The 19,668-nt window shown below is 54.9% G+C and overlaps 9 protein-coding genes across 9 annotated transcripts; 5 read left to right on the forward strand and 4 right to left on the reverse strand.

Annotated features, from left to right (window-relative positions):
• The first annotated feature begins 1,950 nt into the window (after positions 1-1,950).
• BKA78DRAFT_325833 (DNA polymerase V) lies at positions 1,951-5,529 on the forward strand. Its single transcript, XM_066889391.1, has 4 exons — positions 1,951-2,627; positions 2,676-3,246; positions 3,297-4,105; positions 4,158-5,529. Exons 1-4 carry the CDS (start codon positions 2,223-2,225, stop codon positions 5,361-5,363), a joined length of 2,991 nt encoding a protein of 996 aa, XP_066740044.1. The 5' UTR covers positions 1,951-2,222; the 3' UTR covers positions 5,364-5,529.
• Positions 5,530-5,687: 158 nt separating this feature from the next.
• BKA78DRAFT_289035 (ubiquitin carboxyl-terminal hydrolase 14) lies at positions 5,688-8,315 on the forward strand. Its single transcript, XM_066885758.1, has 4 exons — positions 5,688-5,736; positions 5,785-5,852; positions 5,914-8,084; positions 8,150-8,315. The coding sequence occupies exons 1-4, from the start codon at positions 5,709-5,711 to the stop codon at positions 8,298-8,300; spliced, it is 2,418 nt and encodes an 805-aa protein (XP_066740045.1). The 5' UTR covers positions 5,688-5,708; the 3' UTR covers positions 8,301-8,315.
• A 606-nt stretch (positions 8,316-8,921) lies between these two features.
• On the forward strand, positions 8,922-9,868 carry BKA78DRAFT_257220 (NifU-like N terminal domain-containing protein; the record flags this gene model as incomplete). Its single annotated transcript, XM_066885164.1, has 4 exons — positions 8,922-9,073; positions 9,153-9,160; positions 9,312-9,608; positions 9,699-9,868. The coding sequence occupies 4 exons, from the start codon at positions 8,922-8,924 to the stop codon at positions 9,866-9,868; spliced, it is 627 nt and encodes a 208-aa protein (XP_066740046.1).
• Positions 9,869-9,982: 114 nt separating this feature from the next.
• BKA78DRAFT_46327 (uncharacterized protein) lies at positions 9,983-10,431 on the forward strand. The gene has a single exon (XM_066893228.1). The coding sequence runs from the start codon at positions 10,096-10,098 to the stop codon at positions 10,330-10,332; it is 237 nt and encodes a 78-aa protein (XP_066740047.1). The 5' UTR covers positions 9,983-10,095; the 3' UTR covers positions 10,333-10,431.
• A 484-nt stretch (positions 10,432-10,915) lies between these two features.
• Positions 10,916-11,910, forward strand: BKA78DRAFT_46316 (uncharacterized protein). The gene has a single exon (XM_066893227.1). It carries the CDS (start codon positions 11,122-11,124, stop codon positions 11,713-11,715), a length of 594 nt encoding a protein of 197 aa, XP_066740048.1. The 5' UTR covers positions 10,916-11,121; the 3' UTR covers positions 11,716-11,910.
• Positions 11,911-12,451: 541 nt separating this feature from the next.
• On the reverse strand, positions 12,452-14,506 carry BKA78DRAFT_257277 (plastin-3; the record flags this gene model as incomplete). Its single annotated transcript, XM_066885169.1, has 3 exons — positions 12,452-13,469; positions 13,515-14,221; positions 14,273-14,506. 3 exons carry the CDS (start codon positions 14,504-14,506, stop codon positions 12,452-12,454), a joined length of 1,959 nt encoding a protein of 652 aa, XP_066740049.1.
• A 963-nt stretch (positions 14,507-15,469) lies between these two features.
• Positions 15,470-16,666, reverse strand: BKA78DRAFT_356778 (uncharacterized protein; the record flags this gene model as incomplete). The annotated part of the gene is made up of 1 exon (XM_066892113.1): positions 15,470-16,666. One exon carries the CDS (start codon positions 16,664-16,666, stop codon positions 15,470-15,472), a length of 1,197 nt encoding a protein of 398 aa, XP_066740050.1.
• A 145-nt stretch (positions 16,667-16,811) lies between these two features.
• BKA78DRAFT_383284 (S-adenosyl-L-methionine-dependent methyltransferase) lies at positions 16,812-18,145 on the reverse strand (the record flags this gene model as incomplete). The annotated part of the gene is made up of 2 exons (XM_066893060.1): positions 16,812-16,864; positions 16,996-18,145. 2 exons carry the CDS (start codon positions 18,143-18,145, stop codon positions 16,812-16,814), a joined length of 1,203 nt encoding a protein of 400 aa, XP_066740051.1.
• On the reverse strand, positions 18,131-19,651 carry BKA78DRAFT_383285 (uncharacterized protein; the record flags this gene model as incomplete). Its single annotated transcript, XM_066893061.1, has 1 exon — positions 18,131-19,651. One exon carries the CDS (start codon positions 19,649-19,651, stop codon positions 18,281-18,283), a length of 1,371 nt encoding a protein of 456 aa, XP_066740052.1. The 3' UTR covers positions 18,131-18,280.
• Positions 19,652-19,668: the final 17 nt, after the last annotated feature.

The raw sequence follows: 19,668 nt of genomic DNA on the forward strand, positions 1-19,668 counted from the left end.
TTATGCCGTGGACATGGACAGGGAACAAGGATACCGTCATGTACATGTACACAGACGCCGATCAGGCTATTATCCTGGGTGGATGCAGTGACGATATGATGGGTGTGCATGTTTGCTTGCCAGGGCCCCTGTTGATGATGCACCCAGTTACTGCTGCTACTACTACTCCTCCCTCCTCTGGCTCGTCGCGTGTGAGAAGTCCTTGCAGACGGCGCTGCGGGAGGAACAAAGGAAGAAAGAGTGGGAGAGAAAAAAAGTCAGACGCTGTGAGCCAGACTACCACTGACCAGACCACTCTTCCGACGCCGTTGCCAGGTCAGGCTGCCATGGCCACGGCGCGCACTCTACCTCGTCACGACCATCAAATCGACGCAGCACAGCACACGATCGGTGGTCCAGGGGGGATTTATTCTACGAGGGGGGCTTCTGGCTTCTGCACACAGTGCCCAACGAGTAATTGTAGTCTGTAGTCTTGCGCCCCCGCATTCTTGGTCTAGACGAGAGCATCTGCGTTGCCACGCCCACTGCCTGCGCCCGGAACAACATGAAGACCCGCTGCTACTGCCTCTGCCTTGATTCGGCCTCTCGTCAGCTACGGAACATGTTGCTGCGCGACGCCGTCGCCGTCTTCGATTGGACCACTGCGGAAATGGTCTTTTCCAAAGTCGGCTTCCACTCCATGGCTGCGCGCGCCCACGCCCCACCCGGTGGACGACGCCTCCAGCGTTTCCCTAGCACTCGGCCAGGACGACCGATACGAACCGGGCTCAGCCCTGCTCACGCCCATCCGCCCGCTCAGCCTGGGATCGAGAGATGCACACCCTTTCGGACGTCATCCTGGCCGCTGGCGTGCATAAGGATGCGGAGGTGCTCTCGTGCTTTTTGGAGCTGATGTGGAGGATGTGGTAGGACACGACGACGCCGCTGGTCGACACGTCGTCGCTTGTACATGAGCCCCACGGCAACACATCGATAATATACAAGCTGCTCACGGCAACAAAGGGGGTTAGGTTCATGTTGGTTCCAACGGGTCCGGCGCGGCGGCTTCACCGGCTGGAGAGACCCACCGACGGACGCCAGCATCTCAAAATTCACATCACCAGTTCCAGAATTGCAGGGGCTGCGGAACGAGGTGGCAGCTGGGAGCTAATGTAGCGTCGTCTCTCTGGCGTTGGCCGGCTGCAGCCATCTCACCTCACCCACCGTCGGCGCATGGGATGACGCGCCGGGCCAGAGGTAAACAACACACACTACCGAAAATGCCCATGCTGATAGCCGGGTCCCGTGAGCGCGCGTAGCCCCCTTCCATTCCTTTCCGCTGGCGGGACCCGGCCTTGGCTCCTGTCGTTTTTCTGACAACCTAATAATTTGAGTGAGAACTACCGCAAGTGTCGAGTCCATCTGAGCACACCTGACACCACTCCATCTGTCGAGGGCGAGACATGCGTTTCACACAAAAACGGCTCTGTCGACCAAGGAGCCGTGCGACGATACACCGACACGGCGGCGAATAAGTGACGAGTTTACCTTTTGCTCTTCTAGGAAAAACGTTTGCATCTTCATCTCCGTCGTCCCTGTGCGCCGCGCTTTATGCCGACCGAGCTCACGGCTCACCCCACGTCCACCTCTCGTCATAAAACACCCTGATTTCTCCGTTGATGCGGAACCTGTTGCACACGCGCTTGCTCAGACTCGCCACGGGTCTTTTCTGGAATTCTCATTACTTCTCGTACAGATTTTGCTGGCCGTGCTCCGTCTTTGCGCTTTCTAGACTGCTGCGCGGCTGAGACTCTGAAGGCGGCTGTCGGGACGACCTCGACTCTGTCCGAAGCCACCAAAAATCAATGGTGCTTGGTTGCTGCGGTTGGCCGACTTGTGCGCCCCGGTCGTCTCGTCCACCTGAAGCCGAGATATGTAAGGTGACGTTTACGGCGTTCTCCTGGTCTGAGAGTTGTCGGACCCTGGCTAGCGGCAGAAAGCCTCACCGCCTAACTCTCCGCTCCGCCCCGTCGATCCCGCGGCAAATTTTTTGACGTGCCGAGACTCTGGTCCAAGAGTCGCGTCTGCTTAGTCGCGCTCTAAACATCTCGTTGACTGTCTTAACAAACCCACCACGTCTGCAGCACCAGAACGCGCAGCGTGACATCCTCTGTCTCCCAAGTCGCTTCCCAACAACGCGTCCTTGTCCAACACACCCGCACACGTCCAATCCAAACTACGTCATGGGGCAGAAAAGGAATCTGGACGCCGCTGCTCAAGATGCCTCGACTGGCGCGCAAAAGCGTCGTAGGCAATACACCGAACAAGATGCCAAACTGGCGAGCATGTTGGAGCGATTGGCAGATGAAGCCACGGAAACGCGCCTTGCTGCCGCCAAAGAGCTTGTGCTCATGCTCTCCGATGAACCATCCGCCGATGTTGCTAACAAAGCTTTGACGCGCCTAATCAGGGGACTGTGTAGCCCGCGCAAAGCCGCCCGCTCAGGATTCTTCATCGCCCTCTCAGAAACACTGCGTCAACTCTATGGCCCTTCAAGAAAAGAGATTCCAGACTTTGAGCCAAACCTGCACGGCCTCATCAAGTTGGTGGCCGAGCTCACAAAGACCGAGGGCAGGGCCAGTGGTCAGGTGGGATACCCCAGATGAAACCGAGACCGATGTACTAACCGGTCGCAGGAGAAGAGAGACCATTTGCTTGGTCGCGTGTTCGGATACAAAGCCATCATCCAGTCCTCCATCCTCGTACAACCGACGGCGCCCAAAGAATGCTGGGCAAACGTCTTGGAAGAACTCTACATAATCTCACAGCAAAAGTCATGGGTGCGGGAAGAATGCGCAATGATTTTCTTTGAGGCTGTCAAGGCGATCGCAGCTGAAAATGGTGACGAGAAACTTGTACAGCAGATTGTCGAGGGACTTTGCAAGCACGGCTTGGCAAAGACACCCGAAGGCGTCGCCATCTGGCTGGCTGTGCAATCGGCATTCCCAAAAATGGAGCTTCCCGGAGACGTCTGGCACAAGCAGGATCCGCTCTGCACCAAGGAGAGACAAACGCTGGCCAATGTAATGAAGGAGAACTTTGCCAAGGCAGAGGAGGCTGAGAATGGCAAAAAGGTCAAGTCTGGAAGCTCACAGCCCACGCTCAATTTTGCTTGGGAGGTCGTAATGGTGTCCTTCATGCAGAGACACGGGGCAGGAGACTCGGGTGTGTCCGAATTCTCAAAGTTCTGGACTGACATTGTAGACAGTAAGCCTGGCCTTGGCTCCCACGTGCAGATTGTTTCTAACATTGGACAGACAACCTTTTCTCGGCATCGGCGTCTCCCGAGCAAAAATCCAAAGGGCTGCAGCTCCTTTCAAGAATGCTTGCAAGTGCTCCGCAATGGGCATTGCTCTCCCTATTTTCCCCCAACCTCATGCGATGCATCATCAACCAACGGAATGGCGCAGACCGCTATCTCCACAAACCCGCGCAGGCTCCCTTGGATGAGATGCGCGCCAGAGTCAAGAGGAATCCAGAGGTTGCTGCCCCGATTGTCGAGGGCCTAGTCACAAGACACGGATCGCTCAACTTTGACAAAATCACAAAGACAAAGACTGTCGAGGGCGTGCTTGGCTTTGCTGGTGGATCATCACTCAAGGAGCTGGTTCTCTTCTTCGAGCGTCTGATCTACCGACCCGAGGACGATGAGGACCAAAAGGCGGTAGAGACGCACCGGCGCACCGTTTCTGACATGATGATTTTATTGGTCAGGAGTCGAAACCTTGCGAATCCCATTGGAGATGACGACTGGCTTCGAACGTTGCTCGAGGTCTTCACCAAGCTCGCGTACTTTTCGCCGACTGGATCTTCGCAGACGCACGATATGCCAGTGCCATCGATATCTGATGCTTCGAGGCAGCTGTTCCAAGAACGCGTGACCTCATGCCTTGCTCACCTCCTATCATCAAAACTTGACACCGAGATGATGTATCCCGTGTTCGTCGTAACTGCCATTCAAAAGTTCAGCGCATCCGAGACGCTGTCACTCGCTTTCAAGGCCGACAAGACCATTTCAAAGGCTGTGAAGCAGGCTCACAAGCAACTGAGTGAAGTCTTGGCCAAGGTAAGTCTTGGCGCTGCACGTTGGACAAGTGTGTCAAACTAATTCATACCAGGAAGCGAAAGCCAAGGAGAAAAAGAAGCCGGCGCTGAGGGCGTTCAAGCTCCTCTACTCTTTGACCATGGTCCAAGTGTACAATGGAGATGCTGATGCCGTCATGATTCTTGAAGAACTCTCCGAGTGCTACGGCGCAGCCTTCCAAAAAGGCGAAAAGGATACGAATGCTTTCCAATTGCTAACAGAAGTCATTCTTGGCTTCGCTGCCAGGCCCTCGGTCCTGTTCCGGAAGCTGGCCGAGGAGGTTTTTACAGTCTTTGCGTCGGAGCTCACTCCTGAAGGTCTTCAATCGATGATTGAGATTTTGGAGAAGAAGGAAAGTGCGTCCGGGCAACAAGACTTGTTCGATCAGCAGGGCAGCGACGTCGAGGAGGACGAGGAAGATGAGGAGGATGACGAGGTGGACTCGGATGTGGAGGTGGTGGATGCCGAGGGATCGGATGTGGAGATGGCCGATGATGTGTCAGGAGACGAGTCAGAGAACGACGAGGACTCTGAAGCTGGGGACGAAGAGGGAGATGACGAGGAGCTCCAGAAGTTTGACGCCCTACTCGCCGAGACGCTCAAGACGTCAGTCCCGAACGCCACAGGAGAAGACGAGAACGACTCGGACGACGATGACGCCGACATGGACGATGACGAAATGATGGCCCTGGAGCCCCACCTGACGAAGATCTTCCAAGAGCGGCAAAAAGTAAACAGCAAGAAGAAGGAAAACAAAAACGCAAAAGAAAACATGATCAACTTCAAAAACCGGGTCCTGGATCTGCTGTACATCTACGTCAAACAGCAGCACGCCAACCCGCTTGCCATGGACATCATCATGCCTCTGCTGCAGCTCATGCGGAACACGACCACCAAGCAAATCAGCGAGAAGGCGTTTGGCGTTCTCAGGCAATACTTTGACTCGGCGAAGAAGGGCATGCCAGAACCGCCCGAGACGTCTGTCGTATTGGCCATGCTCAAGGACGTCCACGGCGAGGCGGCCAAGGCCCCCTCGAAGGTCTTTGCTGGGGCCTGCAGCCGCGCAAGTCTCTTTTTGGCAAAGATTCTAGTGACCAAGAAGGACAAGAACTTTGAAAAGATTGTGGACGTCTACGCGGATACCTTGAAAAAGAAGGACGAGGATCCCCAATCCAAGATCCATCCGTTGTTCTTCACCGAGTGGATCCAATGGAGCTTTGCGCCGAGGAAGCAAAAGTAGACTTGAGGAGGGTTGCATGCATTTCTTAGAGAGATAGAGTCGTGAATACTTGGGGTTGAAAAGTGGCGTATTTTGCTGGTGACTAGCTCAAGAGTGTCGAGGAGCATTCTAGAAATACCCTTTTGATAGCAATTGTAGGATCAAAAAAGGCAACTTTTGAGCATCGTGGTCCTCTTAACTAGAATCAAACTGCAGTCAAACGTGATTGGGCAAGGATTACACGACTGGCAGTCGCGTGTGGTAGGTAGCGTCATACCAGTGCTGCCCCGCCGGCCCGCGATTTCGGCAGGCGTCAGCTACTCTCTACCTCTCTCAACCCAAACACTCACCACGATTTGATCAGAAATGGCATGCAAACACGTCGACGCCCCAGGTATCTGCTCTTGACCGCTTGCGCAGCTCATCTACTGACAATGGCAAGAGCTTCGAGCTCCAGGCCCAACGCAGTCTGTTTACCGCGAAGACTGTACACAGTGCTTCGACTCGATTGTGAGCTCGGCTCCACCCTCAATCGCCATCCTACTTCTCCAAACTGACGCGTCTGAATCAGGACGACCCAAGCGGCCTCGACGTCTGCCTGTACTGCTTCAACGGCGGCTGTACTTCCGACCGCAATCACGCGCTGCTCCACCACCAAACGCGCAAACACCCGCTCGTCGTCAACATCAGGCGCACGAGGAAGAAGGTCAAGCGCGATGAGCCCCCGCAAAAGATGTCCAAGCTTGCCATCGCCGCCGAGACGGAAGCGGATCGCTACGATACCACGACGCAGGTCAAGTGCTACGATTGCGGCGTAGACGATGTGGACAAGACGGCGGGCAAGCTTCCCCAGGTCGTGGATGCAGTACTCAAAGCAAACACGTTTGCGAGACAAGAAGAGGTCAAGGCTTGGGAGCAGGAGATGATTCCGTGTGAGCACACGCTGTGCTTGGAACAGGACGCGCCGAGGACGATTGCAAGCCAGGACCTGGGCCACTGCTCCATGTGCGACCTCAAGGAGAACCTCTGGCTCTGCCTTACCTGCGGCAACCTTGGTTGCGGACGCGCACAGTTTGGTGGTATCGGAGGCAACTCGCACGGCTTGGCTCACACCGACACCACTGGCCACCCGGTGGCGGTCAAGCTTGGTTCCTTGACGGCTGACGGCACGGCGGACATTTACTGCTACGCGTGCAACGAGGAGCGCGTGGACCATGAGCTGGTGGCCCACCTGGCAAATTGGGGCATCGACATTGCAAGTCGGCAAAAGACGGAGAAGAGCTTGACGGAGATGCAGATTGAGCAAAACTTGCGGTGGGAGTTTTCGATGCAGACCGAGGACGGCAAGGAGCTCAAGCCCTTGTTTGGACCTGGTTTCACGGGATTGAAGAATCTGGGCAACAGCTGCTACCTTGCCAGCGTCCTGCAAGCACTGTTCGCCATGCCCGAGTTCCAGCAACGCTACTACCACCCTGACGAGAAGCCACCGCAGACAGACGAGCCCGCGCAGGACTTGGAGACGCAACTGCGCAAACTTGCCGATGGACTGCTCTCTGGCCGCTACTCCAAGCCAGACGGCGACGTCATTGTGTCAGAAAACACGCCCGAAGTGCCTCATCAGAAGGGTCTGGCACCTGCAATGCTGAAGCATCTGATTGGCCGTGGACATGCTGAATTCTCTACCATGAGGCAGCAGGACTCGTTTGAGCTTTTGCTCCACCTCCTGAAGCTCGTCACTCGGTCCCAGCATGTGGCCCCGCTAAACGATCCGGTCGACGCTTTCCGCTTTGTCATGGAGCAAAGATTACAGTGTCTCAGCTGCAAAAAGGTCCGCTACAGAACAGACGAGATGGAGAACATTTCAATTCCAGTGCCTATCAAAAGAATTCCCAAGGACGACAAGATGGAGATTACGGATTCGGAGGGCAAGGAAAAAGCAAAGGAGGAGTTTGAGTCGGTCACGCTCAAGGAGTGCCTTGACATTTTCACTGCTGTCGAGGCCGTGGAACTCACCTGCGCAGCCTGCGGCAGCAAGGATGGCTTCACAAAGCAGAACTTGTTCAAGACTTTCCCCGACGTCCTGGCGGTCAACGCGCGCCGCTTTGAGCTTGTCAACTGGGTGCCAACCAAGCTCGACGTGCCCGTAGTCGTTGGCGACGAGACCATCAACTTTGACTCGTACAAGTCTGCTGGGCTGCGGGAGGGCGAAGAGCTGCTGCCAGAAGACGCCGACGCCGACGCAGGCTCATCCAACAAATTCGTTCCCAACGAGACAGCTCTGGCAATGTTGGAAGCCATGGGATTCACGCGCGTCCGTTGCGAAAAGGCGCTGCACGCCACGGGCAACTCGGACCCCGAAGCAGCCTCCAACTGGCTCTTCGGCCACATGGAGGATCCAGACATTGACACGCCGGTGGACCTGGGCGGTGGAAGCAGCGGAGGATCGGGTGCAGCGGCGGCGGACCCGGAGAAGATTGAGTCTCTTGGAGCCATGGGCTTCGGGGCACCGCAGGCACGTCAAGCGCTCAAGGAGACGGGCGGCGACATGGAGCGTGCGGTCGACTGGCTCTTCAACCACCCCGACGCCGCGGGTGATTTTGGCGACGACAGCGGTGCTGCTGCTGATGGCGGAGCGGCGGCGGAAGCGCCCAAAGAGAAGAGAGAGTCGGGCAGCGGGGAGCTGCCGGCAAACTTCCAGCTGCACAGCATCGTGTGTCACAAAGGGAGCTCGATTCACGCGGGGTAAGTGTATTCAGCCCCATGACGTTTTTGCGACATGATGAGCTAACAAAGCGGTCGGTTGATAGGCACTACGTCGCATTCATTCGCAAGCAGATTCCGGGCGACAATGGCGAGGGATCGTCGTGGGTGCTGTTCAACGACGAAAAGGTGGCCAAGGCGGCCGACGTGGACGAGATGAAGAAGTTTGCCTACGTCTACTTTTTCAGGCGCGTTTGAGGTAGGTTACTGGGGTAGAGGCGCAGATGGGGGGGGGGGGGGGGGGGGGGGCATGGCGAGGGCGATGGCGTACTAGGGAGTGTTAAAGCCGAAGGAGCATGAACGGGGACGCGGAACGTCAGAATCGGGGTTTCGGACGTAGGTGTCGCTTGGTTGGTGTGAGATGGACGCTGAGAGAGAGATGGGTTCTACATCGGAGGGTGGAAACGTACCAGAGTAGCAATTCATCAGAGAGCAACAATTCATCATCATCATCAGCGTACATGTAGTATTTCTGCTCCATTTTCGACCGTGTAATTGCAAACGTCCGATTCGGCAGCGCTCAAGTTGTGGTGTTGGGGGTTGTGCACGTTCATAAGGGTCGCCACCTGTGCAGAGGCACTGGCAGGCCGAAGTTATGACTTAATCGCCTTGGCCGAGACCGCCCGCCCACCCGCGCGCCGAGCCCCGTCATCCTCTCTCAAATAATCAAAGGGCACCTTGACCTCGTCGACACCTCTTCAATCCTCAACGACACTTCAACACCACACCTCACCCATTGCCTCTCCATCAACAAAACAACCTGCACTCACCTCGTCCACTCCCAACCAACCTCAGACACCTCACAACACCACCGACACGATGTTCAGAAGAGTCGTCGCCACCGCGCCCGCCGCTGCGGGCAAGCTCGTCTCCAGCGCCGCCGCCAGACCTCAGATTGCCTCGCCGCTGCGGACAGCGCTGCCCGCGACCGGCGCCGTCATCGCTAGGCGCAGCTACCACGAGAAAGATGAGTAGTCCCATCCCCATGGTTTGCTTTGTTGCGTTGCCGCTGCGGTGGTGCGTTGCGGGCGCTGCGTTGCGTTGCGGCAGCACCTCTGGTTCCAAGCTCTTGCCGAATCTTCTTCGCCCCTCAGCACGCTCGCACCTCGCTCGCACGCCGCCAGCCAATCTTCAGCTTCTGCTTCACCCACCCACCCACCTACCTCTCCGTCATTCCAGCGTCGTCGTTCGCTCAACTAACATGCGCAGCACTGCTCGACCACTACAACCGGCCGCGCAACGTGGGCAGCATGGCCAAGAACGACGCCGACGTGGGCACCGGTCTGGTCGGCGCGCCCGCGTGCGGCGACGTCATGAAGCTGCAGATCCGCGTCGACCCGGACTCCAACACCATCAGCGACGTCAAGTTCAAGACGTTTGGGTGCGGCTCGGCCATTGCCAGCTCGTCCTACCTGACCGAGCTCGTCCGCGGCATGACGCTCGAGCAGGCCGCCCGCATCAAGAACACCGAGATTGCAAAGGAGCTGTGTTTGCCGCCTGTCAAGTGTGAGTTTTGTCTTTTCTCCCCCGTTTCTCACCTTTTGTGTGGTGTGGATCGGAGAGGATTGGATTGGATGGGGCTGACGAGGGAAACAGTGCACTGCTCCATGCTCGCCGAGGACGCCATCAAGAGCGCCATCTCAAACTACTACACCAAGAACCCCAAGGCCCGCGCCACGGACCTGGGCGGCACCGGCGCGCCGCTCCCCAAGGTCGAGGTCGAGACCATCACCGAGCCGTCCAAGGCCGCCGCTGCCAATGCGTAAGCGGATCAATCGAAAACAGAAAAGAAAAAAGAAATGCATAAAAATCCTGAAAATTGTCGAAGTCGAGGGGTCGCCGGCGCGGGCGCCCCCGTGAAAAGTCGCGGAGGGTAAATACGTGATGAGAACATGTTTCCTCTTTTCTCTTTTCCTATTCTCTTTACAAGAGCAAGCGCAACGGCAACGGCTCGATTGATCAATCGCTCGGTCACTCGCTGGTGGTGGTGGATATGGCAGTCCAGTCCGCTGTTCTCTCATTTCGAGACGGACATCTACGACAGACGCCCTCCCTTTCCATGTTGTTTTGCGCCTATCATCTCTTTATTCCCCCTCTTTCCTGCCTTTTCTATTTGTTGTACTACCATCACCATCACCACCCTAGGCGCGTCTGTTCTTTTTTTGTTCTGATATTTTTTTGGTATGGACCTCATGGCGTGTGGCGCTGGGAACGACGTCGATTGAGATAGGGTTGCGAATCAAACGATGGATGCGAGTTCGGAAGCAGATTCGAAGGCCGAGGTAGATAGGACGGCTCTCTCTGGCTGGTTATTGGCTGGCTGTTGGCTTTAGTGACGCAATGAAGAAAGTTGAAATCGTGATGCTTGCGCGAGCAGTGTCGAGTGTGCGTGTGTAGCGTTGAGAGATGTCGAAAAAGCCCTAAAAATCAGCAGGTGGGCAGAGCTGGGGATGCAGGCAAGGTAGTGAGCAAAAGCGCTGGCGCGCGGGACCACGGCAAAGGGCGAAAACGCGCAAAACACCAAAAGAAGAGGCAACGAGGGACGAGCATGGTATTTATACGTCTACGAAAGGCAGGGCAGGGCAAGGCAAGCACACCACCGAGCATGGCACCATCTGAGCATCACGCCACCAAGGTGATCCAACATGCTTCTGGGCGTGGGCGGGCGGTGAGGGACTGGGCAGACAGGGTCGGTCGCCGACGGTCGTTGTTAATCTGATGCCAAGACAAGCAAATGGGGAGGAGGATGGGGATATCTGATGGAGGGGTAGCTTTTGGTGTGAAGGTATCTGATTGAGGGGAGGGACCGGGGGTTTAGTGACTTTAGTTATGCCATCTATCTGATATCCAGACAGAGGGAGTTTGGGTGGTGGCAAAAGTACTAGGGTGGAAGGGAGTTATCTGATGCCATGGTGATATACAAAACACCATTTATGGCTATCCACCCATCCATCTATCCATCTATCCATCTACAACTCTTCTTCTGTGGTCACCAGTAAGGTAGGTACGCGATATATACATGTATACTCTTTCTTCTCCTACTCTTTCTCATCCCAATCAACATCATCATCTTTGTCTTGTCCTTCTATTCCACCTACCTCATCAACAACACAAAGCTTACCATGCGGCACATGGTTGCAAAACCAATCCTATCTATACACAACAAAACGTCGATTCATCCGATCTGCCTGTACGGAGTACTACTAACTCTGACCAACTAACCACCAGACCTTCGCGGCCGGCTCCCACCGTCTGCTCACTACCGTTTCACCCCATTACTCTCGTCCTCCTCTGCTGTTCATCTCCCATCATGCATTCTGCCGCTTCTCATCTTCTCATTTCACCCAAACCCCCTCCCTCCCCCTACCCACCAAACCACCAGTCGTACTTCCACATCTCCCTCATCACCACCAACACACCACAAAAAGATCGTCGATCCCCAAGTTCCATAAAACTTTCTCGCCCAATCAAAACAAGCCCCATTACGCCCTTTCGCACTTACCGCCCACGCTTCGGCGCCGGTAACGGGGGTGCCTCGATTTCTGGGAATTTTTTTTATGCAAATATGCAACGCACATGCACTACTGGTCAAAGGTACATGGGGCGTGCATAAAATCCTGGCGTGCATAATAGACACAAAGAGGGAATGATGGGGGAGGAGGGGATTAAGCGAGTGGATGGATGAGACCGAACCGGGCACACCGAGGCCGAGATGTTGAAGACGGCTTTCCGAGTCCGACCTGCTGAGGGAGCAGCAGCGCCAAACCCCGAAGCTTGCACGCAGTCAGAAATAATGAGTCGAACGCTAGCTACATGTAGCTGGCCAGGCTGCTTGTCCGTCACCGTTGAGCGGCGAGTCACCTTTCTCATGCAACGAAGGCTTGCTTCTGCAGTTTGGGATAAATAGAAAGGTATATTTCTACTTTCGAAAGGAAAGAAACAGACAAAAAAGGGGGCAAGACAGTAAGTACCGTAGCAGTTGTTGAACTCGCTCCAATCCGCATGCATCATCATCATCCACCACTACTCAACCAACCGACCGTCTCTGCTTTTTGAGAAGCAAAAGAACAAAAAACAAGTCTCTCCATCACCAACCACCACCACCACCAGCATTTTTCGGCCGTCATCATGCATGCGAGTACAGTAGCCATCTTCGTAACGTCTCAACTCGTTCCAGCATCGAAGAAGAATAAAAAGAAGAGGAAAGATGTTAAGGAAAAGAAATTTCTTCTGCTGCAACAACAGTCCGCTCGCTCAATCGTTCAACCGTGCAGAGCCACTACCAGCTACTCGCTCGCCCAACTCTTTTGGTGATTTTTCGCTTCTTTTTCGTATCATGAGCATGCCACTCAGCCCATGCGCTCCGCCGTCGCCATCAAGCTACCAATGAAAGTAGTGATGAGCCTACTCCTGACGCTGCAAATGTCCTCGGGGACCAGCCAGATGGTGGCGCCCATCTTGCGGGCAATGGAGATGGCGAGCTTGGCGTTGGCGTAGCACTCGTCGGGGGTGCGGCCGGGCGCGACCAGGTCGTAGTCGACGTACGAGCTCTTCATGCCGTTGAGCACGTCGAGCAGGAAGATGCCCTGGCCCAGCGACCCGTCCTTGAAGCTGCGGATCGCGCTCGTCCGGCCGCCCCGCTTGGCCGTGTCGTTGGCCCACTTGACCATGTCCGAGTCGGTCAGGTCGCGCTTGCCCAGCCGCTGCGCCAGGCCCGAAATCGTGTTGATGATGTCGCGGCGCATCAGCTGCCACACCAGGCCGAGCGTGAGCGTGCGCTGGCCGTCGGTGACGTCGGCGCCCTGGATACCCACGAGCGAGAAGCCGAGTTGCTTGCCCAGCTCGACCGCGTAGTTGGTGTTTTCGACCGCCTTGAAGCGCATCATCTCGCCACCGGACGGGGGCAGCTTGTTTACATGTCGCCAGTTGACAGAGCCCGGAATTACCTTGTCGTAGGCCTGGAGCAGGATCCGTCCATCGCGCAGGTCGTCAAAGAAGGACTGGACGTTGGGTTGCACATCCAGCGAGTTGAGCCACAGCGTAAAGACACGGGCTTCACGCTCGCCTTCTGCGTCAAAGTCTTCAATCTCCGCCTTCTCCTCCTCGGTAATGGCGTCCAGGCCGGGGTGCGTGTTGAACAGGTTTGCGACAAAGGCCAGGTTGAGCTTGGGGTTTCCGGCGACGAGCGAGGTGGGCGTCAGGAACTTGCGGCAGTCGAGCCTGTCGGCGTTGTCGAGGACCTGCTCGGCACGCTGGAGGAGGTCGCGCGTCTGCAGGGGCGCGCGGGAGCAAATGTCTGGCTTCAATTGGTTGAGCAGAACCGTGTAGTTTTCGCCATCCTTGACGTCGGTGGAAAAGTTGGAGACGCTGTAATTGTCAGCTAGTTCTTGTCGTGTCGTCACAATCGCTTACGTTCTGTGCCATTTCGCATTCTTCAAGTGGAAGTTGAACCAGCGCAGCAGAATCTGCTCGGGGGGGAGGCGCAGGAACTGCTCAAGCGTCTCGTCCTCCTCCAACAGTCTATACAGCTCGGGGTGGAGCTTAATATCGATCTTGCCCAAAAGACCGCGGCGGATAATCTGCCAAATCAGACCCAGAATCAAATGCTCGCGCACCTCGATAATGTCCTGGCTGCCAATGTTGACGACGGAGCATCCAATACCCTTGGCCGACTCAATCACAATGTTGTTGTTCTCGGTCATGTGGAAGTTGTTCAGACGGGCAATCTTCTTGCCCGGGCGGTTCAGCACACGCTCATCAATCGTGTCCGGAACGCTGTCGTTGATGAGCTTGGCCAGCACCAGACCATCCTTGCACTGGTCAAACATCTCAAACGTGTCGGTGGGAAAGGGGATGCGGTCCCCAATGTCCGGGTCGCCGGCCAGGACGGCATTGATGTGGCGGGTGAACTCGGTGCGCTCATCCTCATTGATGGTATGCGTAACGTTGGCCGAAGAGCCCTGCACTTGGATCCTGCCGCCGCCGAGGCTTCCTTGAGACCTGTGGCCGAGGACAGTGGGAGAGGTGGGCGCTCCGGCGCCGCTCAAACCGCGCGGGCGCGTCGGACCCGTGTGCATGCGCTGCTGGGCGGGTGACGACTGGCGCAGCTTGGAGATGAGCTGCGAGCGTCATGTCAGCCAAAGTCGTGGAAATGGGAGGAGGAGCCATACGTCGACATAGTCTTCGAGCTCGACGCGCCGCGAGCTGTCCAGCTCGACCTCCTTCAGCGCCTGTCTGACGACATCGTAGGGTTGCCTTTCGGCAGTCTGGGTAGCCTTGATGACAGTCGCCTCATCCAGGTAGCCCTTGTCTTCAACGTCGAGCTTGCGGAAGGCGTCGCTCAGGGAGTAGATTTCGGACTGGTCGAACTGGGGGTACTTGCGCTGCAGCTTGAGGACGTTCATGGTGGAGGTGGGGGGAGAGTGTCGGGATGGAAGGGTGGGTGTCGAAGTATTTGGCCAGTACGTCTGCCTGGCAGTGGATATGAATTGACTTGGCAGAGTGAGCAATGAAGTTGGTGACGTGAGCAAGAGGGAGACAAGAGTTGGGCATGCGCGTTGGGCGTAGTTTCAAGCCGAGTGGACTGGACCCGGCGCTCCCTGACGTATCCGCATCGCTCGCGGGGCTGAGCAGCTCCAGCTGCCGCCGGTTTGCCGCCGACACTTCTCTCTCGCTGCCACGTCTCGAAGAGGGCACATTCTAGAAGAACTGAAATCTACACTATCGTCTCTCTCAAGACAATTACTCTTCCAGATGCAGAATCACATTTTCATCAATGAATTATCCGCCAAGACCAGCACAATGCAGTCAACGCCACGACTGTACCTGCGCCACACGAGTCGTCATCTACAGGCAGCAGAATTACACAGGTACAACCAAGAACCATTACTTCAGCATCTCCACTGCCAATTCAACCTCAAGCACCTGTCGTCTCAGCAAAGCCATGCGGCGGAGAAGGCGGTTGAGGTTTCCTGAGCCAAGCACACCGTCTGTGCTGCTACCGGTCATTTCCCTTTGATTACTGGGGCCAAGTTGGTGTAGAAAGCTCCTGAAGAATTTCAATTGGTCACTGTTTGTACATCATGGGAATGTCCTTTGGAAAAAGTAATGAACAAACCCAACGCCTGATCCATATGCTTTGCTTTTGAGAACCCCCTCTCGAACGCTTTTGTCCAGCCGCGAATGCTTTGCTCCTGATCCTTTTTGCAAACCTTGAGAAGACTCCTGGAATGAAACTTTTGGACGCCGCTTAATGCCCTGAATGATCTTTACCGTAGATGAAGATACCATAAAACGCCTTGTTATGCCGTCGAACGAGAACCCCTTGCAACTCCATTCATGCTGAGCGCCCTTGAATGCTCCTGTCTTCACTCAGTCGCGAAACGCCATCTCAATCCTCGAGATGCTTCCTGGCCAATTGTTTGACTTTGCATGTTGCGACGCCACCTGATGCTTTGTCGGCGCTCGGACGGGGATTCCTCGTTCGATTCATTGGAGCTTGGCTGGGGCGATGAGAGAGCTGAAGACAATTGGGAAGAAACAACGTCTCCCAGGCCAGTCTCTTCTTTGAATCTGCCCTTGCCTTTTAAAACTTTGGGTGGCTCATCGTCCGAACTCGTTAGGTCAATTACTTCTGGCGGAAATCCTCTGGCGGCAGGTGAAGCCTCGCTTTTTATCTCCTTTGATGGCGACCTGAGCTTGTCGTTGGACGCTGTAGCGTACTGCTCACTTTCTTCCGCTGTGTCGTCAGAGAGATCAATAATATTATTGACCTTGTTGCTGCCGGAAGCCGTCTGCTTCTGAGGCACGGAATCGTCTTCGACCTCCGTCGTATCGCCACTGAGTGAGATGATTGTCAACTCCCTTTGTGCTGTGCTCTTCTTGTCCTCTTTTGTCTTATTTCTCTCGTGTTGCGTCGGCCTCGTGGAGGGTCCGGCCATGCGTGTTGTAGTTTGAATTGTCGTCTCTTGCGAGATTCGTACTGTATCCTGTGTATATTGCCCCGAACGGGTCTGCTGCGACGTCGAGCTCCTCTTGACCGACGTCTTCTCGACAGTCTTCTTCCGGATCGACATAATCACATCAGAATTTTGCGCTGGGGCAGGAGGAGCTTCGCGTTTGGTTGTAGAGGGCTCGCCAGGATGACAGCTGATCGATCTACCAGCGCTCGTTGTTGGAATACACGTTCTGGGGATGTCGTTTTCCGCGTTCGCGAGCCACGATTCCCGCAAAGTCATGCCCAAAGCTAGCGCGACTGTGCGTGCGACACTGTTTCCAACAATGGCCCACTGCTGCCTGGGCGTGCCGATGAGGACCTCGTGATCGGGAAAACTCTGCGCACGACGCGCTTCAAGAATCGTAAGCACTCTGTGCTGCTTCCAGTGTAGAATGCATCCGTTGTTGGCGTCATGTTGATTCGTCGTTGTCGAGATGGTCCATGTCAAATTGTCGCCATTGATGCGGCGGTAGGCATTGGAACCAGGCTCCTTTTGCTTGTCTGAGCATGTGCTAAAGCACCATTCTTGAAAGTGCTCTGGCATCTTTTTATCCTCGATGGCGCGCATGATGGATGAGTCTGGTGGGTACGTAGGGATATAGTGGATGATCTCGCGATATTTCACCGGTTCCAAAGAAACGGTTCGATGGTCCGGGTGAGAGAGACAGACCTGCAGTCTGCCGTCCCCAATCCATGGCAGATCATCCATCGCTTCAGATGCCGATACAAACTTGAATGGGGTGGGCCCAAATGTTCGCTCCCCAAACTTGGTGCTGTCAGCTGAAGATCTGCCGAGAGACCTTTGTTTCATATGAGGCGGATGCGAGTGGGTTCGCTGAGGAGAGTGCTGGGGGACCAATCCAGGCGCGGATATCAAGATGAAAACCCTCGACCTACCCTGTGGACTGCCATGAGACCAAGCATCAATCAGCGACGTTGAGACCTGGTAGCCCATCCCAACAAAGCAGCAGAGTAACGGTTGGAAGACAGGACTGTTTTTCATGGCCACCACGTTCTCCAGGATTGCGTATTTTGGACGGTAGAAATCGATATACGCCGCCACTGACGCGACCATGGAGATGTTGCGGAGAGATCTGTCGCTTTGTTTGCAGTTATTCAGCGCCGAGAAGCCCTGGCAAGGACTGCCGGCAGCAATAAAGTCGATGTCGTTGACGCTCGCAATTTTGTGGTGGTCTCCATGACCACTCATGGCTTCTGCGAGGTATTTGTTGACGCATCCCTCGTCTACTAAACCTTCTTTACCAGGAGGCTCATTCGCGCGGTACGAGGCCACCGCGTTGCTGTTCCAATCAATGGCATAGGCCATGTGGACAGCTCCTCCCTCTGCAATCCCGCGGCCAAAATTGCCCCCTCCGCAGAAAAGGTCAAGTCCTTTCAGGGGCGTCTTGACTGGATCTTCATACGGATTCCAACCTTGGTTGAGTCCCGCTGGTGGAGCTTCCAAAGTTTCCCAAGAGTACTGACCATTGCGGATATGGGACCGGATATACCAGAAGTTCCCGGCACCATCTCGATTGTACGGCACAGGGATTTTGTGGGCAGTGTCATGGCCTTCCTTAAACCAGCGAACATGGCATCGTGTTTGCGAAGTCAAGATGACGGTGAGCGGCACTTTGGCGAATTCATAGGTCCAAACAAGCTCATTTGGTCTGGCCATGCAGTCGTGAAGATCCAGTTTCCTTCTGAGGAGCCTGCGGACTGTAACAGTGGTATGGCCGAATTCGTGTATGACAACAGGGTCCAAAATCTGGGGTTCAGACTGCTGTCGTCTGGTTGATCTTTTGGACTCGTTTTCAGAGGATTCCCAATCTTGAGACCCATGCTCCGACCAGCACTCAGGCCGCGGCACCAAGACCACATCTCCGGGCTTGTGCTTTTGCATGGCTTCTTCTAGATCGGTCTTTCTGTTGTAGCAAATGCATTGAAAGTCGGAATCCTTCAAAGTAACGAAAGCGTGTTCAGCCTTGACGTATTTTTGGCGGATGAAGAATTCGAAGTCTTTCTTGGAATCCTTGGAGCCTGTCATGAAATGTGCCGCGACCTTGTAAGCAATATGCTCTATCCTTACGGGCGAGTCGTCGTGGCCGCAATTGCAATGATCTGACATGAACAATTCGTTGCCGTAGGGATACCTCGCAGAGAGAATCGTATGTTGTGGCTCCTAGAGCCACAGAATGTTGAATCGGTCTCCTCGGCGATCGCGCCTAACATCTTGAACGTAGCCGTACCATATTTCGGCACCATCTTTCCATGATGACTCTTCGTCGGCCCAAATCGCAACGCAATCCCCTTTTTCGATCTTGGTCTTGGTCTTGACTGTAGTCCGCTTGTTACACTCAGCAGTTTTCTGGGCCTTGTCCGCATTGGTGAAACCCATCATGCTCTTGCGATGCTCAGCGCAGTCATTTAGCACCTCCACAGCGGTCTTCTGGGTCATAAATTTTTGAATATCCGGCAATTGTGAGAAGTTCCGCCAGACAAATGGCGTAACGACTGTCCCAATCTCTTCTTCAGCAGAGAACCTTTTGTTGACCTTTTCTGAGGAGCAGGTCTGATCGATGATGTTGATTTCTTGCCACAAAGGCTCGTTGCACAAGGTCTCGTTCACCGATGAGCATTCTTTCCAAAGAAAATCTGCTTGCGCCACGATTGCCTTACGGAAATCTTTTCCTTGAAGCTTTGACAGCCAATTTTGCACAGGTCCTGGAGCCTGAAGGTTGTACCGCTCCCCTAGCCATTTGTGGAAATCAAGACGAAAATCTGCCAGCTTGGTATTTTCTCGTTCGTCCATAAAGGCTATTACGTGCTTGGCAAGGTCGGCGACCCAGAGAAAAGCCTCATGATACCTCTTGTACTCTGAAGATGGCGATCCTTCAAGATGGTACCAGATTTTTGTCCCAGCGAAGCACCGTGACTGTATCGAGATGTGATCCGCCGCGCTTAGTACATCTGGATCATAGGCATCGATCGCCAGCGTTTCGAAAGGAACCCCTCGGACGTACTTGGTGCCACAATCTGTGGACACCAGGGCATCAAAGAGGAGGGATTGACATGATGACCGATAGCCCATAACGACGTGAAGAGGCTCCATTTCCAGACTGTGGTCTCCATGTTTCCGGTCTGTGTTTTGTGGGCGGTAGATACAGAAATCCGAGATAGGGACCATGAGATAATCCGAGTCACATTTCTGCTGGAGCAGTTCCTCCCTCAATTGCCTTTCGTGCGTCGGTGGCTTGGGAGGATGCGATCCCTCATATTGAGATTTTGGGTATATCAATGGCCGGTTGCGTACCTCCACATGGGGTCTAATTGGGGTTGCATAGCCTGAGCCCCGTTGGGGAACCGTAGTCAGAGGAGTACTGGTGCCTGTGCCGGAATTTGGTGTAGAGGACCCGACAATGGTTGAAGCGGCAGCGTGAAGTTCGTCATGCGTGGATCCGGCGAAGGTGGAGTTGTCCAATTTTTGACGTTTCACAAGCGGCTTATCATCGACATCGATTTGCCAGGCTTTGTCAAGGTCGGCTGGCTTCATGGTAAGTGATGGTGGAA

Source organism: Phyllosticta capitalensis (genome assembly GCF_038381095.1).
Source record: "Phyllosticta capitalensis strain CBS 128856 chromosome Unknown BKA78scaffold_11, whole genome shotgun sequence".
Lineage (NCBI taxonomy): Eukaryota > Fungi > Ascomycota > Dothideomycetes > Botryosphaeriales > Phyllostictaceae > Phyllosticta > Phyllosticta capitalensis.

What these genes read in the sequence shown, in the direction of transcription:
- BKA78DRAFT_325833 (XM_066889391.1), top strand. Translation starts at nt 2,223, where the DNA reads ATGGGGCAGAAAAGGAATCTGGACGCCGCTGCTCAAGATGCCTCGACT. An exon ending in AGGGCAGGGCCAGTGGTCAG is followed by an intron (nt 2,628 to 2,675) that starts GTGGGATACCCC and finishes AACCGGTCGCAG; the next exon opens with GAGAAGAGAGACCATTTGCT. An exon ending in TGAGTGAAGTCTTGGCCAAG is followed by an intron (nt 4,106 to 4,157) that starts GTAAGTCTTGGC and finishes AATTCATACCAG; the next exon opens with GAAGCGAAAGCCAAGGAGAA.
- BKA78DRAFT_289035 (XM_066885758.1), top strand. Translation starts at nt 5,709, where the DNA reads ATGGCATGCAAACACGTCGACGCCCCAG. An exon ending in CAAACACGTCGACGCCCCAG is followed by an intron (nt 5,737 to 5,784) that starts GTATCTGCTCTT and finishes GACAATGGCAAG; the next exon opens with AGCTTCGAGCTCCAGGCCCA. An exon ending in CACAGTGCTTCGACTCGATT is followed by an intron (nt 5,853 to 5,913) that starts GTGAGCTCGGCT and finishes CGTCTGAATCAG; the next exon opens with GACGACCCAAGCGGCCTCGA.
- BKA78DRAFT_46327 (XM_066893228.1), top strand. Translation starts at nt 10,096, where the DNA reads ATGGCAGTCCAGTCCGCTGTTCTCTCATTTCGAGACGGACATCTACGA.
- BKA78DRAFT_46316 (XM_066893227.1), top strand. Translation starts at nt 11,122, where the DNA reads ATGTATACTCTTTCTTCTCCTACTCTTTCTCATCCCAATCAACATCAT.